Source organism: Ruditapes philippinarum, unplaced genomic scaffold, assembly GCF_026571515.1.
Source record: "Ruditapes philippinarum isolate M1 unplaced genomic scaffold, ASM2657151v2 ctg4437_1_1_1_1, whole genome shotgun sequence".
Taxonomy (NCBI): Eukaryota; Metazoa; Mollusca; class Bivalvia; order Venerida; family Veneridae; genus Ruditapes; species Ruditapes philippinarum.
In genome coordinates, this window is record NW_026861652.1 from 238220 (window position 1) to 254823 (window position 16604).

General features: G+C 31.5%; 1 protein-coding gene across 1 annotated transcript in view; it reads left to right on the top strand.

Moving 5' to 3' along the window:
* Nucleotides 1-6652: 6652 nt before the first annotated feature.
* The window catches only part of LOC132716421 (proteasome assembly chaperone 2-like), a gene marked incomplete at its 3' end in the record, with an annotated part of 31269 nt that continues 21317 nt past the window's right edge, over nucleotides 6653-16604 (top strand). The window contains 4 exon segments of the mRNA XM_060699694.1: nucleotides 6653-6791; nucleotides 12794-12965; nucleotides 14658-14716; nucleotides 15462-15580. Of these exon segments, the coding sequence (XP_060555677.1) occupies nucleotides 6735-6791; nucleotides 12794-12965; nucleotides 14658-14716; nucleotides 15462-15580 (407 nt within the window). The 5' untranslated portion in view covers nucleotides 6653-6734.

The following is a 16604-nucleotide window of genomic DNA, read 5'->3' on the forward strand; positions in this document are numbered from 1 at the left end:
TCAAAAAAAAGCTGAAGCCATGCATAAGCTAGGTTCATCATGTGATATTATTTTGAATATAATATCATTAAGTTATTTGTTATTTACCTCTCATTTACATGTTTTGTGTATACAATGAATAATAAAATCTTAAAATCATTCTACAGACAGCCTTTTACCGGTAGGAGGCACTAACTGGCTCGCGCCAAGTGAATGGCTCGCGCAAATCACAGCAGGTGGACTATAGGGGTACCTGTTATTGTACTGCATCTGACAATTTACTTGTTCACGTGACCGGCTCAGTGGGGAGACCCCATGCCGATACAATGCAGCTGTCTTCGATGGTTGTAAGAAATCTGGTAGTGATTTATTTCCATTAAATTAATGCACGTTAATGTACTGTTCAGCTAATTTGCTAACATTTAGTGCGCAAAGTGGGTGGGTATGGGTTGGACTTGCTCAGCTTGTATTTCATATGGGAGAAATCAAAGACTTTCACAGATTGAAACGAAATGAATACTTTTACTGTTTTGATACTTTCAATATTTGTTGTTTGCTTTTTTTCGCGCTTTTTAATTTCTCAAAAGTCTGCATTGGTAAACCGTTATAAATGTTTGAAAAAAAACCCCATAAATTACATAAATATCAGGAAAACACAAATAATAAAAAATAGCTCTAATAAGATTAAGGGAATGAAAAAATACCTCATACTTGCTTAGAGAAAACAACAACAAAAACAGACAAACCAAAAAGACATTGCTTTAGTGTACATATTAAGGGCAGTGGCTGGATTTTAGGATGGTGTAACAAAATTAAGAAGGAATCTCATTTTACATACTTTTTTTTTGTAATAACGTTAGCGCGTTTTATAGGAGAGCTATATTACACTGTCCGTGGCCGAGTGGTTAAAACCGTTGACTTCAACCTACCTGCCACTTACCGCTATGGGTTCAAACACCGCCAGGGAATTTGGATTCTTTCATATGAGGAATCTATCCAGCTAAGTTACGAAACGTCGGTGGTTCTACTCGAATGCCAGTCGTGCCTGAAATAATGCACGGAAGGGGCACTTGAGGTTTCTCCCACCAGTTGAGCTAGAAAGCCACTATATAACCATATAACCATATACATATATTGTGTTGGTGCGTCTTAAAATTTAACCAAACAAAAACAAACAAAAACCACTGCCGGGACCGAAAATGATTGGCCTTGCCGCCTGTATAAAGTCAGGCCAGCCAGTATTTTCTGCAATTTCACGAGGCTCTATACTTTTGCCAGGCTAACTCACTTCTTGATTTTCCCAAAAATGACAATGGACAATTAAAAAAGGCAGCTGACTCAGTCCATTGAAGACATTTAGCAAATTAATAAGGATTTTAAGGTAAAGAACATATGTAACACAGTTGACAATGATGAGGCTTAATCTTGACCTTGACCTTTAAATTTAAGTTTTATGCATTAAAAAATAACAAATGGGTAGGATTAAGACACAAGAAAGAAAGAGAAAATCAGAGAAAATACGCAGTTGTAAACATTTTCTGTAGCTTTTGAAAATACATTAATATTGTTTTTTTATTCTTGCAGCAGATTACAAACAAAGGTAATTGAAAAGTTACAACATGGACACGTTATTCTACTTACAAATCATCAAGTAAGAGCATTTTCTTCAAAAGATGAAAACTATTAAATGTACTTCAAAACTACAAATTAGAAACGTGTTTGCCACTTGAAATAACGTGTCATTGTCTTGTTACAAGATACAATTTAACGCCTCTTAATTGTAACTGCATCATCCCCCCCCCCCCCAAAAAAAGTATATACCGAATCCAGATGTGGAGCGCACGTGTCTCTCGAGCTTCTATTGCGACATAATGGATCATCAATTTAACTACACAAATTTAGAAATGGTAAGCAATCTTAAAAAATCAGAGCCGCGTCATGACAAAACCAACATAATGGGTTTGCAACCAGCATGGATCCAGACCAGCCTGCGCCTCCGCGCAGTCTGATCAGGATCCATGCTGTTCGCTTACAAACCCTATAACCAGTAGAGAAACTGATAGAGAACAGCATGGATCCTGATCAGACTGCGCGGAGGCGCAGGCTGGTCTGGATCCATGCTGGTCGCAAACCCACTATGTTGGTTTTGTCATGACGCGCCTCTAATTTAATTTAATGATTTTCTTCCTCCTAGAGTAGCTCAACCGAGGACCAAAAGCATAGAAACAAGAAATTTGAAATTCTTATACATAGATCACTTAGGGCATTTAAAACGGTAAATTTTGAAAGAGGTAATATTTTAAGAAATGTTCTCAGAAATAAATTAGAAATCGATATTAAATGCGATTCTTAGCCTCAAAAGCGTTTAAACACTTTTCATTTTAATGTCATTTTACCTGATAAAAAGGTAGATCTATTCTTGTAAGCAAATGATCTGAAATTTTGCATATACACAAGTTATTGTTACAGACCTACATGAAATGGTATAAACTATTGAACAAAACAGATCCAGTCCCATCTTAAAAAAATCAACAAAACAAACAAAAATAAAAATAAACACACACTGGAGTCAATTTAAGTGCACTTCTGTCGTGACATTTGATTATTAATAATAAGGATCAAACGTAAACACAACAAATTTGATTTTAAAACTTCAGAATTATATAACTTTACCAAATATTCAACTCATCTAAGAAAAAATAAATAAATAAGTAATAAATATTAATCATTGATAAGACATAATAACGAAGTTTGTGTTTAAAAACGCATCTTTCTTTTGAATTTCAAAAACGGTTATATCCAATGGGTCACTGTCGTTAACCGTTTTATTTTTGATTTACAAAGTCAGAACTTAGATACTACTAGTATTTGTTTGGGTTTTTTTTGCAGTCATAAATCAAAGATATTCATTCCAATATTGAATAATAACGAATGAATTCTCGATGCATATATTTTTTCGCCAGACGACTTTCATACATGTTCTTACGTCACGTGTTACATCTTCACCTGCGACTTCTACCAGTTTGCTCCTTTTCTTCGTTTGTGGAATTGTTCGCTGGTGTTTCTATAATGATTATTAATTAGAGATAATGACCAGATAAATAGATAAAGTGTGCTTTACATCAAGACTTGTTATACCCCTCGTTACGCCATTGTTTGATACAATCTACTCTTCTCCACGCATGCATGTCTGCAATTCTTTTCCCAACCCACGGCTGTGTAGATCCTTGCTGGAGTCGAAGAGGGGGGATGCACCCTTTTTTATCTTGCGGAACTAGCTCTGTGTCTTAAATTCTAAATATGCAAAAAAAAAATACTTAAAAATCGAAAAGCTTTCGTCGGTATTGGAAAATTGTGACAATTTTTCAAACGAATTGTTTAGATAATTCCAATTAACTTTTTATCACATTTGATTTGTAAACAATAATGATGGAATTCATATTACAATACGTTTTCGTAAAAAATGTTTGAATCCTGAAATAAAAGTTGGTCTGCCATCGTGACGTCATAAAATATCACAAACATCAACAAAAGCAACAGCAACAAAAAAATCGAGTATACTGGTAATACACACAAGCCACGTGTTGCTCCTTAAAACAACATAACTTTGATATTATAAGACTTAGTGTAGAATAAAATGTTTATTTATACTGCACCAACAATTACGGCGTTGATTTTTGGGAGCGAAATTTTATGATGATGATGATGATGTTGTTGTTGTTGTTGATGATCGATAGGATAATGAGGAGGAGGAGCATTATAATTATGAATAAATAAATAAATAAATAAATAGATAAATAGAAAAAATAAATAAATAAGATAAATAAATAAATAAATACATAGATAAATGGTAAATACACGTTTGATAACGTTAATATGATGGTTTGAGGGCATGTTGAATGCTTATTACCAGAGGAAAGTAGCACTGATTATCATAAAGTAGCAAAATGTAAACAAAGTAGTATTTTGAATATATACATATAAATACAGCATCAGAAGCAATAGATGGTTAATGTTTTTGGCTAATGAGTAACTTTTTTTTGAAACTATAACAGAATACCAAAAAAATAAAAGTTTTGGAGAGGTAAGAATAAAAGCATTTCTTTGGCAAACGGGCGCTTTAATAACACATAACAAAATAATAAGTTATTAACACATCACAACAACAACAACAACAACAACAACAACAACAACAACAACAACAACAAACAAGCGAGCGTCCCACTTGTATTACAAGCACCAAGCAATGTGTCAAGTCTGCGATCATATTTGTGATATAACCGCTAGCACCCTATAGTTACTAGATATATTTTATATCACCGCTTTGATCTCATTAATTTTACATTAATTGTGACATATCCATATTTTTGTAACTGTCAGTATTTTGCTTCTTATCTTTAACGAGTTGCTGCGTTTATCCCCAAATCTTAATTTGTCGACATTAGAAAGACCCCGATAACGCCGGGAGATATTGTCTAAAACTCTTACTTGACAGTTTAATATGTGATGTGATTCAAGATTATAAACGGTAGTTTAATCATTTTACCCGTTAAAATTTTTTGGCATCAGCAAGCAACTTCACAGCAGACATGGCCCATTCTCAGACTTAAACCAATGATTTATAATATAATTATGTTTAAAGATATACTATGCTCAAGTTTGATATTAGAAAATATTGTAAATTGCCTCACAGTCTCTTTGTAAATATAAAATATTCATGTTTTGACTTCACACAAAGTAGATATGTTATGTTTTTTAAACTCTTCACACTATAGGTAGTCACAATATGAATATACTGTATAGTGCCATTAAAAAACTGGCAGTTTCTTTAAGGAAATGTCAATTTTACATGTTCTTAGATAGAGAACGCAGCTTTCCATATAAAGTTTATTAATTCTTTTATTCAAATTAGACCTATTCAGTAAGAATTATGAAGATTTAAACACATTTATTTGACAAAAATATTTTACTCAAGGACGAGCATAGTATATCTTTAATTTTGGGAAGAGGTGGTTTTAGAACAGTCAATGTTTGATGTGATGTAATGCGTGTTCGAACGTTCTAACTACTAGTATTTAAATGACGGTTAGAAAAAAAAACCTTTTGTTTTTATTATTTTAATTGTTTGTTTGTTTGGGTTTAACGGCGACATTGACACATTAGTGGTCATACCGCGCCGTAAACTAAAGTAGGTCTTAAAAGGGTAATTATATTTCTTAGAATACAAGTAACTTCCTTAAAATAAACGATCAGGGGTTTTGATGGAACTGGGGCGAAAAGTTCTCTAAGTGAATTGACTCAATAAAATATATCATTAACATGTGCAAGATCAAAATGTTTGACAGTAAAATATTCATTGCAAGGTCTACAAAATGGAGAATCGTCTCCATAGTCTTCTGTTAAAAGGCAACAACGTGTAACTTTGCTTTGACCAATTCCACATCTAAGAAGAAGAACTTGTTTATTTTATGAAGCTTTTTAAATACAGCTTTGTCCCAATTTGATTTCCATTCAGAAAAACAAAGTTTATTTATTGAGAATTTAAAATCATTACTTTTATTATTTTAACTTCATCATTTTTTTAATGGTTTTATTATTATGAATGTAAAAAAACTGATACAAAATAATCGATCTTCTAGCTCTCTGACCACATCTTCTCTTGCACATATTTATGAATTAAAGTATGTAAAACTTAGAAATATCATGCCACTTGATTTCCAGAATTTTGCCTCTGTTTCCAAAAAGCTTAACCCTGAACCAGTTGGGACCATATGTGGTTTGCCTTTAGTATAGGGTCAGGCCAGTTAAACCAATAATACAAATGTAAAAATAGAAAAAAATATATTTCGGTGTAGCAAATTATATAAGATATATATACAATTCCGAGAATCCCGTTGGCTTTATTCGTGAAAGAATTAATTAGTTATCCCATGTCAGAATTTTCTTAAACATTTTTATTTGAGCTGTTCTGTCTAAACTCACAGTTTTTGATGATTTAACTGGATCGGTTGTATGATGATATATTTTATATAAAAAGGTTACTTGTTTTTTTGTAGTTAAAACCTGGTAAATACCGCATTTTTCTGATTAGAAATTACACGCATGCACACCAACGGCCTCTATATAACCACACTAGAGAAGTTTTGAATCCGTTTTATTTTTTGTCTCAGAAGCAATTTTTTTAATATAATTAACATACTATTAATTATAACTGTTATATATCATTATTTATGCAGGTCAAAAAGGGAATAGACCTAGTTTATTGCATACCTGGGACATACGATAATTCCAGTGCATACTTATAAATGAAATATTGAGGAATATTGATGAAATAAAATGCGTATTTTCATTTTCCGTATTTTCACTGTAAAAAAAATATTTTTTTCACTGCAGTGAAAACTTATTTTCCGTATTTTCCCTGGTGACTGAAATTTAAATGTCAAAAAGAGAAAAAAAATATATAATAAACATAATAAACAGATTTTTTTCCAAAAATAAAGGATTTATTTTCATCTTGTGGTATGTGATACCGCCACTCGTATGATGTTGCCTAATTTCAGCGAGTTAGTGCTACAAGTTTCTTCACATGTGTTACGACCTCTGCCTAAACAGACGAAAAGCGAAATATGCAGAAAAGTACGAAGTAATTTAGGTACGAATATAATGAATTAGTAAGTACATATTTTCAAGATGTCTGCGCCCATGTTCTGATAAGTCATTTCTTTACTTTTTCTTATAAATAGATACAAATTAAGATGTTTGTGCCTGCCGAGAAAAGGGAATCATCCTATAAGGATTTTATCCTTATCTACGTAAGTATATTTTCAAGTGTGTAATTTAGATTCCAATATTGATTGTGATGTGATATGATTTCGCGATTTTTCCAAGCACCATCGTTTCAAATTTGTGTTTATCTATCCTCCATTCAGTAAATTTTATCAGCCACGAAGGAAGAAAATGATATGCAAGAAAATAATGAATGACATTATAGACAGGATTATCAAACTAACATCCTGGTAACTGTGATGTGGAAACCTTATTCGTAGAGAATGACAGACTATTCTCTCCCTTACCAGTTCCTCACCCTGACAGTTCTCTCCCAAGCCGTTTCCTCCCCTGACGGTTCTCTCCCAAATTTGAAATAAGCAGACAGTTCTCCCCCAATTTTATTTTTATAAGTTATCATTTTAGTTTTGACATAATCTTATAACATTTCTTAATGAAGATTATGTAAAGAATGTGTTTGATATTAAGTGCATTTTATGTTTATCTGAAAAGTGTTTGTAAATTTAACACATTTTTTTATGTATTTTAATCCTATCAACACCTTCATTGTGAGAGATTAAGATAACTGGACAGTGATTGATTATGATATACACCTGTAATTATGTTAAGGTCAAGTGATATTTATTTATTTGTTAAATAGCAAATAACATGGTAACAAGTATGTTCTAGAAAATAAATAATCAACAACTGGTATGCAATCAAATTTCACATTTACTTTTATACAAAATTGATTAAAGGAAATGTAGACATTCACTTGAAACAATATATAAGACCAGATAATTACTAAAAATATTTAGTCCTCAACATCTTTTCACAGCTATATTAATCTAATCAACACCTTGATTCTTGAGTAATGAATGAATAAACACCTTAATTATCTCTGACAGCAAACTTAATGCACATGTGTATTGAACACCTTTCTTCATATTCATAATTCTTGTCAATTATAAGATCAATGTATAATGAGGTGAAATTGTGTGTTAAACATCTAGGAACGTTATCTGATGTCTTCAATAGTAACATTGGTCTATTCCAGGGGGAGATAACTTCTCCGATATTTTTCTCCCTGTTCTTGCATGATATCGAATTACACCTGCAAGAAAATATTGACGTTGGTCTTAATATCGACCAAATATCAATTTATTTATTGTTATTTGCTGACGATGCCGCCATCATTTCAGAATCTAGGTCCGGTTTGCAGAAGTCACTTGATAGTTTATTGTCCTATTGTAATCGTTGGAATTTGACGGTAAATGTTGAAAAGACAAAAATAATTGTATTCAGAAAAGGTGGTAGACTTGGTAATATGGATAAGTGGTTTTATAATAATCAAGAAGTCGAGGTAGTAAATTCATTTAACTACTTAGGTGTGGTATTCACGAGTGGTGGGTCATTCATGCAAGCTACAAAGACGTTAGCTGGGAAAGGGCTCAGATCATTATATTCATTGTTACAATTGTTACGTGACTACAAAGTACCAGTTAACATTATGTTTAATCTCTTTGACGCTTATGTTTTATCAATTTTAAATTATGGCTGTGAAGTATGGGGGTTTATGAATGCAGAAGTTTTGGAACGAGTACATAAAAAATTTTGTAGGTTTATTTTAAATGTTAAACAGTCGACAAATACTTTGGCATTATATGCAGAATTGGGGAGATTTCCTCTTTACATTGAAAGGCATATTCGTATGGTTAAATATTTTCTTAAGTTAAATACAAGTAAAAAAGATAATTGTATATTGAGAACAATATTGTGTAGACAGATATATGATGTTGATGTGGTAAATTGTTCAACAAACTGGGCTTCAAAAGTTAAAAACATTCTTCAGTCAGCAGGATTTAATGAAGTCTGGTTATATCCCGATTCTGTTAATATAAAACTATTTGTACCTATTTTTAGGAATAGATTACGGGATATTTATATAAGTTGTTGGAATGATGGTATTCAATCTTCATCATTGTTAGATGTATATAGGGAATATAAGATTACATTTGAACAATCGTTATATATAAAATATATTGAAAATGTAAAATATAGAAATGTTTTAGCAAAAATAAGACTCTCCTCACACAAACTTAATATCGAGTTAGGAAGACATAATAATGTACCAAGGAATGAACGAAAGTGCACTTTATGTTATATGAATGATATAGAAGATGAATTTCACTTTATCCTTAAATGTCCGATATATTCTGAGTTAAGAAAGCAATATATTCCAAGATACTATTATTGCAACACAAGTATGTTTAAATTCATTTCATTAATGCAAACTGGTCGCAAGAAAGAATTGAAAAATTTAGCTATATTCTGTGATAAAGCTTTTAAATTGAGGGATAGTTTGTTATAATATACTGACATGTAAGCTTTACTCTCTTTCTCTGTTTTTTTCGGTTGTTTAAAAAAAAAAATGAAAAAAGTATCATTGTAACTGTTAAATGCGCATTGTATATCCATCATGTAGATTTGTAAAGTTATATGTGAATATGAAATTGTACATATATACATATATTTTTATTTTATTTATTTATTAATATTTGTATCTTCTGAAATTAACTATATCTGTTTTTCAACACATAACCAAATATAAATACCATGATAAAATGTTTTGACAAAACTAATCCTTATAATTAAGTCAAGTGTTAGTTGTTTTGGGTATTGGTATGTTTTGTGTGGGTTTTTCTTTTCTTTATATATATAAAAAAAAACGTACAAAATCAGTAAATGTATTCATTTTTCATATAGAAATGAATTCTATTAATATTGATCATGAATTATTAAGGGGAAGTAAATGTTAAAATACTGGTTACGTAAAGTTACCTAAGTTATCCCCCTTCATTTGTCACAGTTTGCTTTTTTTGTATTCACATAAAAGAAAATGTATTGTAGCTTAAATTGATAATGTTTGGTAAAGATAGGCCAATTCTTGTGTATTATATACATGTATTCATATGTTTTTTAAGTAATTTCGTATCTCAAATTAAACATTCTCACATCACATAAACCATTATTTTGTAATTATATATATTCATGTCATGTGTCATTTATGTATTATATGTTGTATTTGTATATTTAATATGGTGATGAGCTTTTTATGCTTAAACCAAGTAATAAAGTTTCTGTTCTGTTCTGTTCTGTTCATTATACAAAAATATGACATTTGGGTATTAAAATGCATTAATTAATCATTTTTTCTTATAAATTTTATTCTTATTTATTAAAAAAATAATAAATAAAATAAATACAACACAATATATATAATACCTAATGATTATCCTAATCAAGTAAATTATTCGTTTTAATTATTTTCAATGACTAAACACATTAAAAAGTATACATTAGATCTAATTTAAAAAAAATCAGAATAATTAATTATTATGCTAAAACATTTTATTTATTAATTTATATCAACTTACCCATATATTAAACATCTAAATACTTCGATGATTTTTTTCTAGTTTATATCAATAATAATTTATCAATTTATTGAACATCTTAATATGTCCATAAATTTTTTTTTTGTAATTTTTATCAGTTAATAATAAACTTACCAATTTGTCTAACATCTAAATACTTCAATACAATATTTTTTCTCTCCCATTTTTATCAATTAATAATAAACTTACCCATTTATTTAACATCTAAATACTTCAATTTAAAAATATTTTTTTTCTAATTCATATCAATTTATATTAAACTTACCCATTATTTAACATCTAAATACTTCAATAATAATGCATTAATAAAAATAACAATGGGGAGGAACTGTCTGCCTATTTGCAAATATGCAGACGGTTCTCCCCCTAAATAGGGAGAGAACCGTCAGGGAGGAAACGTCAGGGGAGGAACTGGTAAGGGAGAGAATAGTCTGACTACCATTCGTAGAGATGCAGAATGAATTACCCAAATATTGCCTGTAAAATTTATATATAAAATATCTCAAAGCAACGTCATATTTATAGGACTATAATGAACCTAGATAAGCAAATGTCACATGTTTATTTTCTTACAACATCTGAACTGCCCATTTCAATGGAATGAATGAAAGTTATAGCTGGCTAAGTCATATTATTATATAAATATTATGCCTTATTCTCATCGATTCGTGACCTAAATAATTGTCTGGTATAGATACTTCTGCAAGAACATACACCATCCGATAACTACACAAGTTTTATTACACACTCGATTTGACAATTCTATCCAATCAAAATGTATAATTGAACAGGTGTAAATGTGCTTACCCTACAATCAGCTGATGACCTAAATTACTTTAAAATATTCGATATTGATGTTTTAATTTATCAAAAACATTTACAATTAAGCCAAAAAATATTCATTATGCTGTAAGAATTTACTTTAGACTTTGAAACATATATGATCAGATCGGACAGAAAATAACCATGGTGTGAGCACCCATATTTTGATGACGTCACAGGGTGAATCGGATTTCACAAATCAATAGGTAAGCGTCTAGCTGAGCAAGACAGTCATGGTTGACATGTTCAGATGCTCTAATCTTTGAGCGGTTGTTTTTAGAAGTAATTTAAAGTTTTTGAACTTTTAGATAATGAATTTATTTAACAAATGCACTAAAAATGAACTGTATGTATGTCTGATATTTGTTGTACAAGTGCAATTTTTCCAAATGAGAGTCACGAATCAACGAGAGAAAAGCATAATTCATTTTCTCATTATAATCTATATTTCATACAAAAAAAAAAGATTATTGCTGTAAAAGATCTGCTGAGGACGCGATTTTGTGCCATTGGCGCTAAAAAAATGAGAATGGCGCACGAAAATCGGCAGCCAAGGGCGCATCTAAAATCTGTGCCAGACTTAAAAGAAAACAAACTGTCAGCTGGGTTATTTAGTCATCCAGTCAAAACTGGTACCAACAGCAACACGTTACCCATTCCCCTGTAATTATGCATTTTCTTGAATTAATGTATTCCCCTATAGCTTTTGTTCACTTTATCCACTTACCGCATTTCTTCTCATAATCCCTTTCCCACACAGATACTCATAGAGTCTATGACGGTCATTTCTACTACTGTAAATTTAATCCAATAAAACAAACAAACAAAAAAATTATACAACTACTTAATATTTAAAATGATTATCTGTAACTGAAAAAAAAGTGTTGCTATTTTAAGAAAAGCTGTAAGTTACAGTATAATTTGACAGGTGTACAACTTGATTTCCCCTAAGGTCACTCAAGTTCACGCAAGCTTTGGCTGATGAAATGTAAAAAAAGATGTCCATTTCGTCATCAGAATATTTGACAGGGTGATTAACCAATCAGGGAAACATTGTGCATGACTTTTTTCATGATCAAAAAGTCTGTCGGCAAGTGTCTTTGATGTATGCTTTCAACACAGAGGCTTACAAGGAGTAATAAAATCCGTCAATATACATTGTGACAGGGACATTTGGTGCAATGTAGGAGCAATTAAATGGATAATGCACAGTATTACACATTAGAAATAAGAACAAGCAATTATGTGGATATATTGTGCAAATCAGATTTTTGAGCAGCCATTTGAAAAATGTTTTGCCTGCAATTAATATTAGTTAGAAAATTACCGTCTAATGTAGGCATTTTTTTAATTATTGGTTATCTTCTCTGTTAAATACTGAATCATAAGTGAACCACTTGTCATTAAATATGATTTAAGTTCCATTACAAAGGAAATTCAATTATCTACAAACTTTTTAACAGTCATTTAGGTCAATGTTTACTTATTTTCCCAAGGCCCATACTTTGGTCAAAATGGCCCATCATTTTCAGACCAAGTAGGCCCGGGGCCCAGTACTTTCAAATTTTCGGCAGATCTCTGGCTATATTTGGGTATATTTGGGAATTTATATGCCATAATGTGTATTACTAGTATGTGCAGCCACTTCTTGTATGACTGGTATCTTACTAAAATGGTCTTTAATAACCAGTGTTGTCATTTCATTCTTGACAGATTTTTCTGAAGTAACAAGTTCAAGTTAACATATTCAATTAATCTTTTAATTACAGCCAGCCGTATCAGTAGGCAATGTGGCCCAGCTGACAGCGGACCTACTGATTTCCACGCTGACAATGCACCGGGCAGGTTATATACAGCATCCAAGTATTATTCCACTGGTAGGGGGAGATCCATTTGCTCATCCCGAGGCTACAAGTTGTAAATTAGTTACATGTTGTGAAGGTAACATTTTTATTCTATATGTTGTTAATCCATGATGAGCTAAATACAATTTTTTTACTTTTGAAGCCTATAAGCTGTTACTTGTTACTAAGGTAACCTTTTCTTGATTTCAATTCAAAACAACCTGTGGCTTTCTGAAGGGGAAAATACAGCACAATAAATCAGAAAAAAAGGAGGAAACCTGAAATCAAATTCCAACAACAGAGAATAGAATTGACATTACGCCGCCTGTCAATCAAACAGGCAGGGGTCACAGAGATAAGCCAATCAGCGATTGTTATCAGTTCCACGCTGAGATGCCTACGATGTCCACCATTTTCCTTAGACAAGCTACGTGTCTAAGACAGTGGTGCAGAAGTAATTTAGAATGAAATTATTTTAATTTTCTGTTAATTAAAAGCTTTTTGTATCATATATTAATTAAGTTACCAAATAAACTGACATTTGTTTATTATACAATAAGTCAATAATTTTCTACATATGGAAATAATAAGTACGAAACATTTATCCTGGCTGTAACACAATGCATTGGAAAGGGAAAAGGTTTAAACAAATCCACTTTTCCCATTCTATCTATTAATAATCACATTACATATTATAAGGTCCCAGAATATCCAGGAGATATGACATTCTTTCGTTTATAACGTATAGCGTAAATTAAAACGCAGCCGTAAAAATGCAAATATAATTAGTAAATACAATAAAAAAATTGGGTGAAATTATCTAACCTGAATATTTCTATTAAAGTTCAAGAAATTAATATTGAACATTCAAATAGATCTGCTAAAATACGAAACTAATTCCAATAACATCATGTCTGATATATGTGAAGTTTATTTTAAAGAGAATAACGTTGTGTTTTGTCGTGAATCATATCAAATGTATGTAAGCAATAAATAATCACATATCATAAAAAAATAGCAAGGGCATGCAATTTTCTGAATCCATTTTAACAATTCATGAACAAATTAATGTATTATTAAAACTGAATTTCGCACATAAAACCCGAAAAATAATTTTAAATTTATTTGTGTCACTAATATAACTTAACTGTTTTATCACAGATATATAAACAATTTATATTTAGCTCCATGATTTTATGTTTCGCTACTTCAATTTCAAAATAAAACAATCATAACATAATCATATACGTTTCTACATAATTATAGTCTTTCTTTGAATTTGTAAGATATAATGATATTTTGTCAATGAAGTCAACAAGAAGTAACACCATCTTTGCAAAACGTTTCATGCGTCATTAATACGTGAATGCAGATTTGTTTTTACTTTTTAAAATACCATTATACATTTATACATTGAATTACAGTTCTACTATTCAATAAAACCATTAAAAGCATCACAATTTTATATTTACAAAATTTATATAAGGTAAATTCATTGGTAACATTAGTGGCACAACAGCTTTGCGAATACATCGGTAGCGTATTTTGTCTAAGGTTCTTAATGACCGGGTCACGTGAATCAGTGGGCGGAGCGATCTCTTCTCTGGCGTAATGTCAATTACCCACTCATTTTACATAATTTTCAACTGCCATTCAGTTAAAACATGCATGGTACATAAAGAAAGTATAGTGCTCTGGTAAGGTAAAAATGATTCCACAAAATTGTGAGCTTGCATTTAAAATAGATTGGAGATAAAATGTTATGCCCAAAGGGTTTTTTTTGTTTCAGTGTATGAGAGCCAAGAGCACAGAGTTGTTATTATTCAGCAAAGATCTCCTTTTGTTCAGGTATAGTTATGTTTTGTAAACACTTGATGAATTCACATATTTCATTTACAGTTACTACTAAGATTTGGCTTTTAATTAGTGATCCAGAATGTTTTAATAAGCTTATAGCTTCCAACACAGCCAACACAGTCAAACTAAAATAAAAACTTAAAGGTATAAACTATATGTTTTTTTCTCTCTAAATTTATTCAATTTTCTACTACTTTATTGAAACAAACACAATGTGGATTGTTGATTTAGTGATTAAGGTGTCTGCCTATCAACCCAGGGAACATGGGTTCAAGTCCTACATTGGTGACAACCATGTTTCCATAATGTAACATCATAACTGGTCAGTTCAAAGAAATGGAGTGAAAGACATTAATGTTAATATAAGTTCGAAGTTCATGTTTGACAATCAACCTTAAATGAATAAGTACATGTATGAACTATTCTGTCTAATTAAAATGTTAATTTATTTAATCTACCATTCTATGGTTTAATATCACCTATATCAGTGATGTACTCTCTGATTCGTAAAAATGTTTTGTGTATAGATGATAATGTATAATGTTAAGGTGTGAAATAAAATGCCTGCCCATTTCAGTCCTGATGATGGGTAAATATTTTACAGACAAAGAAATTTTTAAAAAACCGAAACGGGCTTCTAGTTGACATACAATATGGATAATGATTGTGACTGTAATTAAATGTGTACATATTTTTCAATTTGTATGCATCACTAATTGTGAACATTATATTACAGGGAAAAAGGGGATTATTCAGGAACTGGTTAGTTCAGTGGATAAAAGAGAATGAGTTTAAAAGAGTTGTTATAGCAACAAGTAGCTCAGCTGAAGAAAGACTTGATGTCCAGTTACAAGGGTTTGTAATAATTCTCATTTTCTGATACTATCCAGGCTTAGGGCCTTCATGGTCCAGTGATTATGGCTGCAGATTATCACTTGTCCTAATCTCAATATTTCGACTCCAAGACTGACCAATTTTACAAACTGATATTACATAGATGTCGGTGGGTCGTTGTATATAATAAAATGCCCTAGCGCAATTTGTTGAGCTACACTTGTCCCTAATGACTGAGGGATCAATTAGGTTGTATCGGGAAAAAATTGATCCCTCAGAAGCATTAAAATCAGCAAATTCTCTGGAAAAATTACATGAAAATTGCAGACATGGTTTGATTGAGTCTGTACATGAGGGATAATGAAAATGTGCAACATCTCTTATGCCCACTAGCACTGGCTTGTGCAGTACTCAATTTTCAACACTTATAAGTGCTGGAATTAATGATCCGAGATACCAGAGATTTTAATTTTTTCATATAAAGCAGGTATCTGTCTTGATTACAGAAGGTTGATGGTTCTGCTCAGGACTCTGGTTCCAGCCTGTGCCTAAAAGAATGCTCAAAGGGGCACCTGATGTCCTCCCCCACCACTGGAGCTGGAAACTCACCATATGACATGTGTGACGTAAAACCAGGCCAAAACCTTAATTAAGTCATATTTATCTTACGAATCGTATTACGTGCCATATTATATAAAAATAAAACTTATTCTTTTGGCACGGATCAGTGTTTGCTTATACAGAATTTTCAAGTGCAATCTCTGAGTGTCTGTGTGACATTGAATTGATTTTAATGTTCCCCACAGGGTATATGGCCCCCACGAGGTATATGGTTTTGAGTTTGTCATTCTGTTGCTTTTTAGCTCACCTGTCACAAAGTGACAGGGTGAGCTTTTGTGATCGCTTTTCGTCCGGCGTCTGTCTGGTGTCCGTCCGTCGTCCGTTAAACTTTTACTTTAAATGACATCTCCTCATAAACCACTAGGCCAATTTCATCCAAACTTCACAGGAATTTTCCTTTGGTGGCCACCTTTAAAAATTGTTC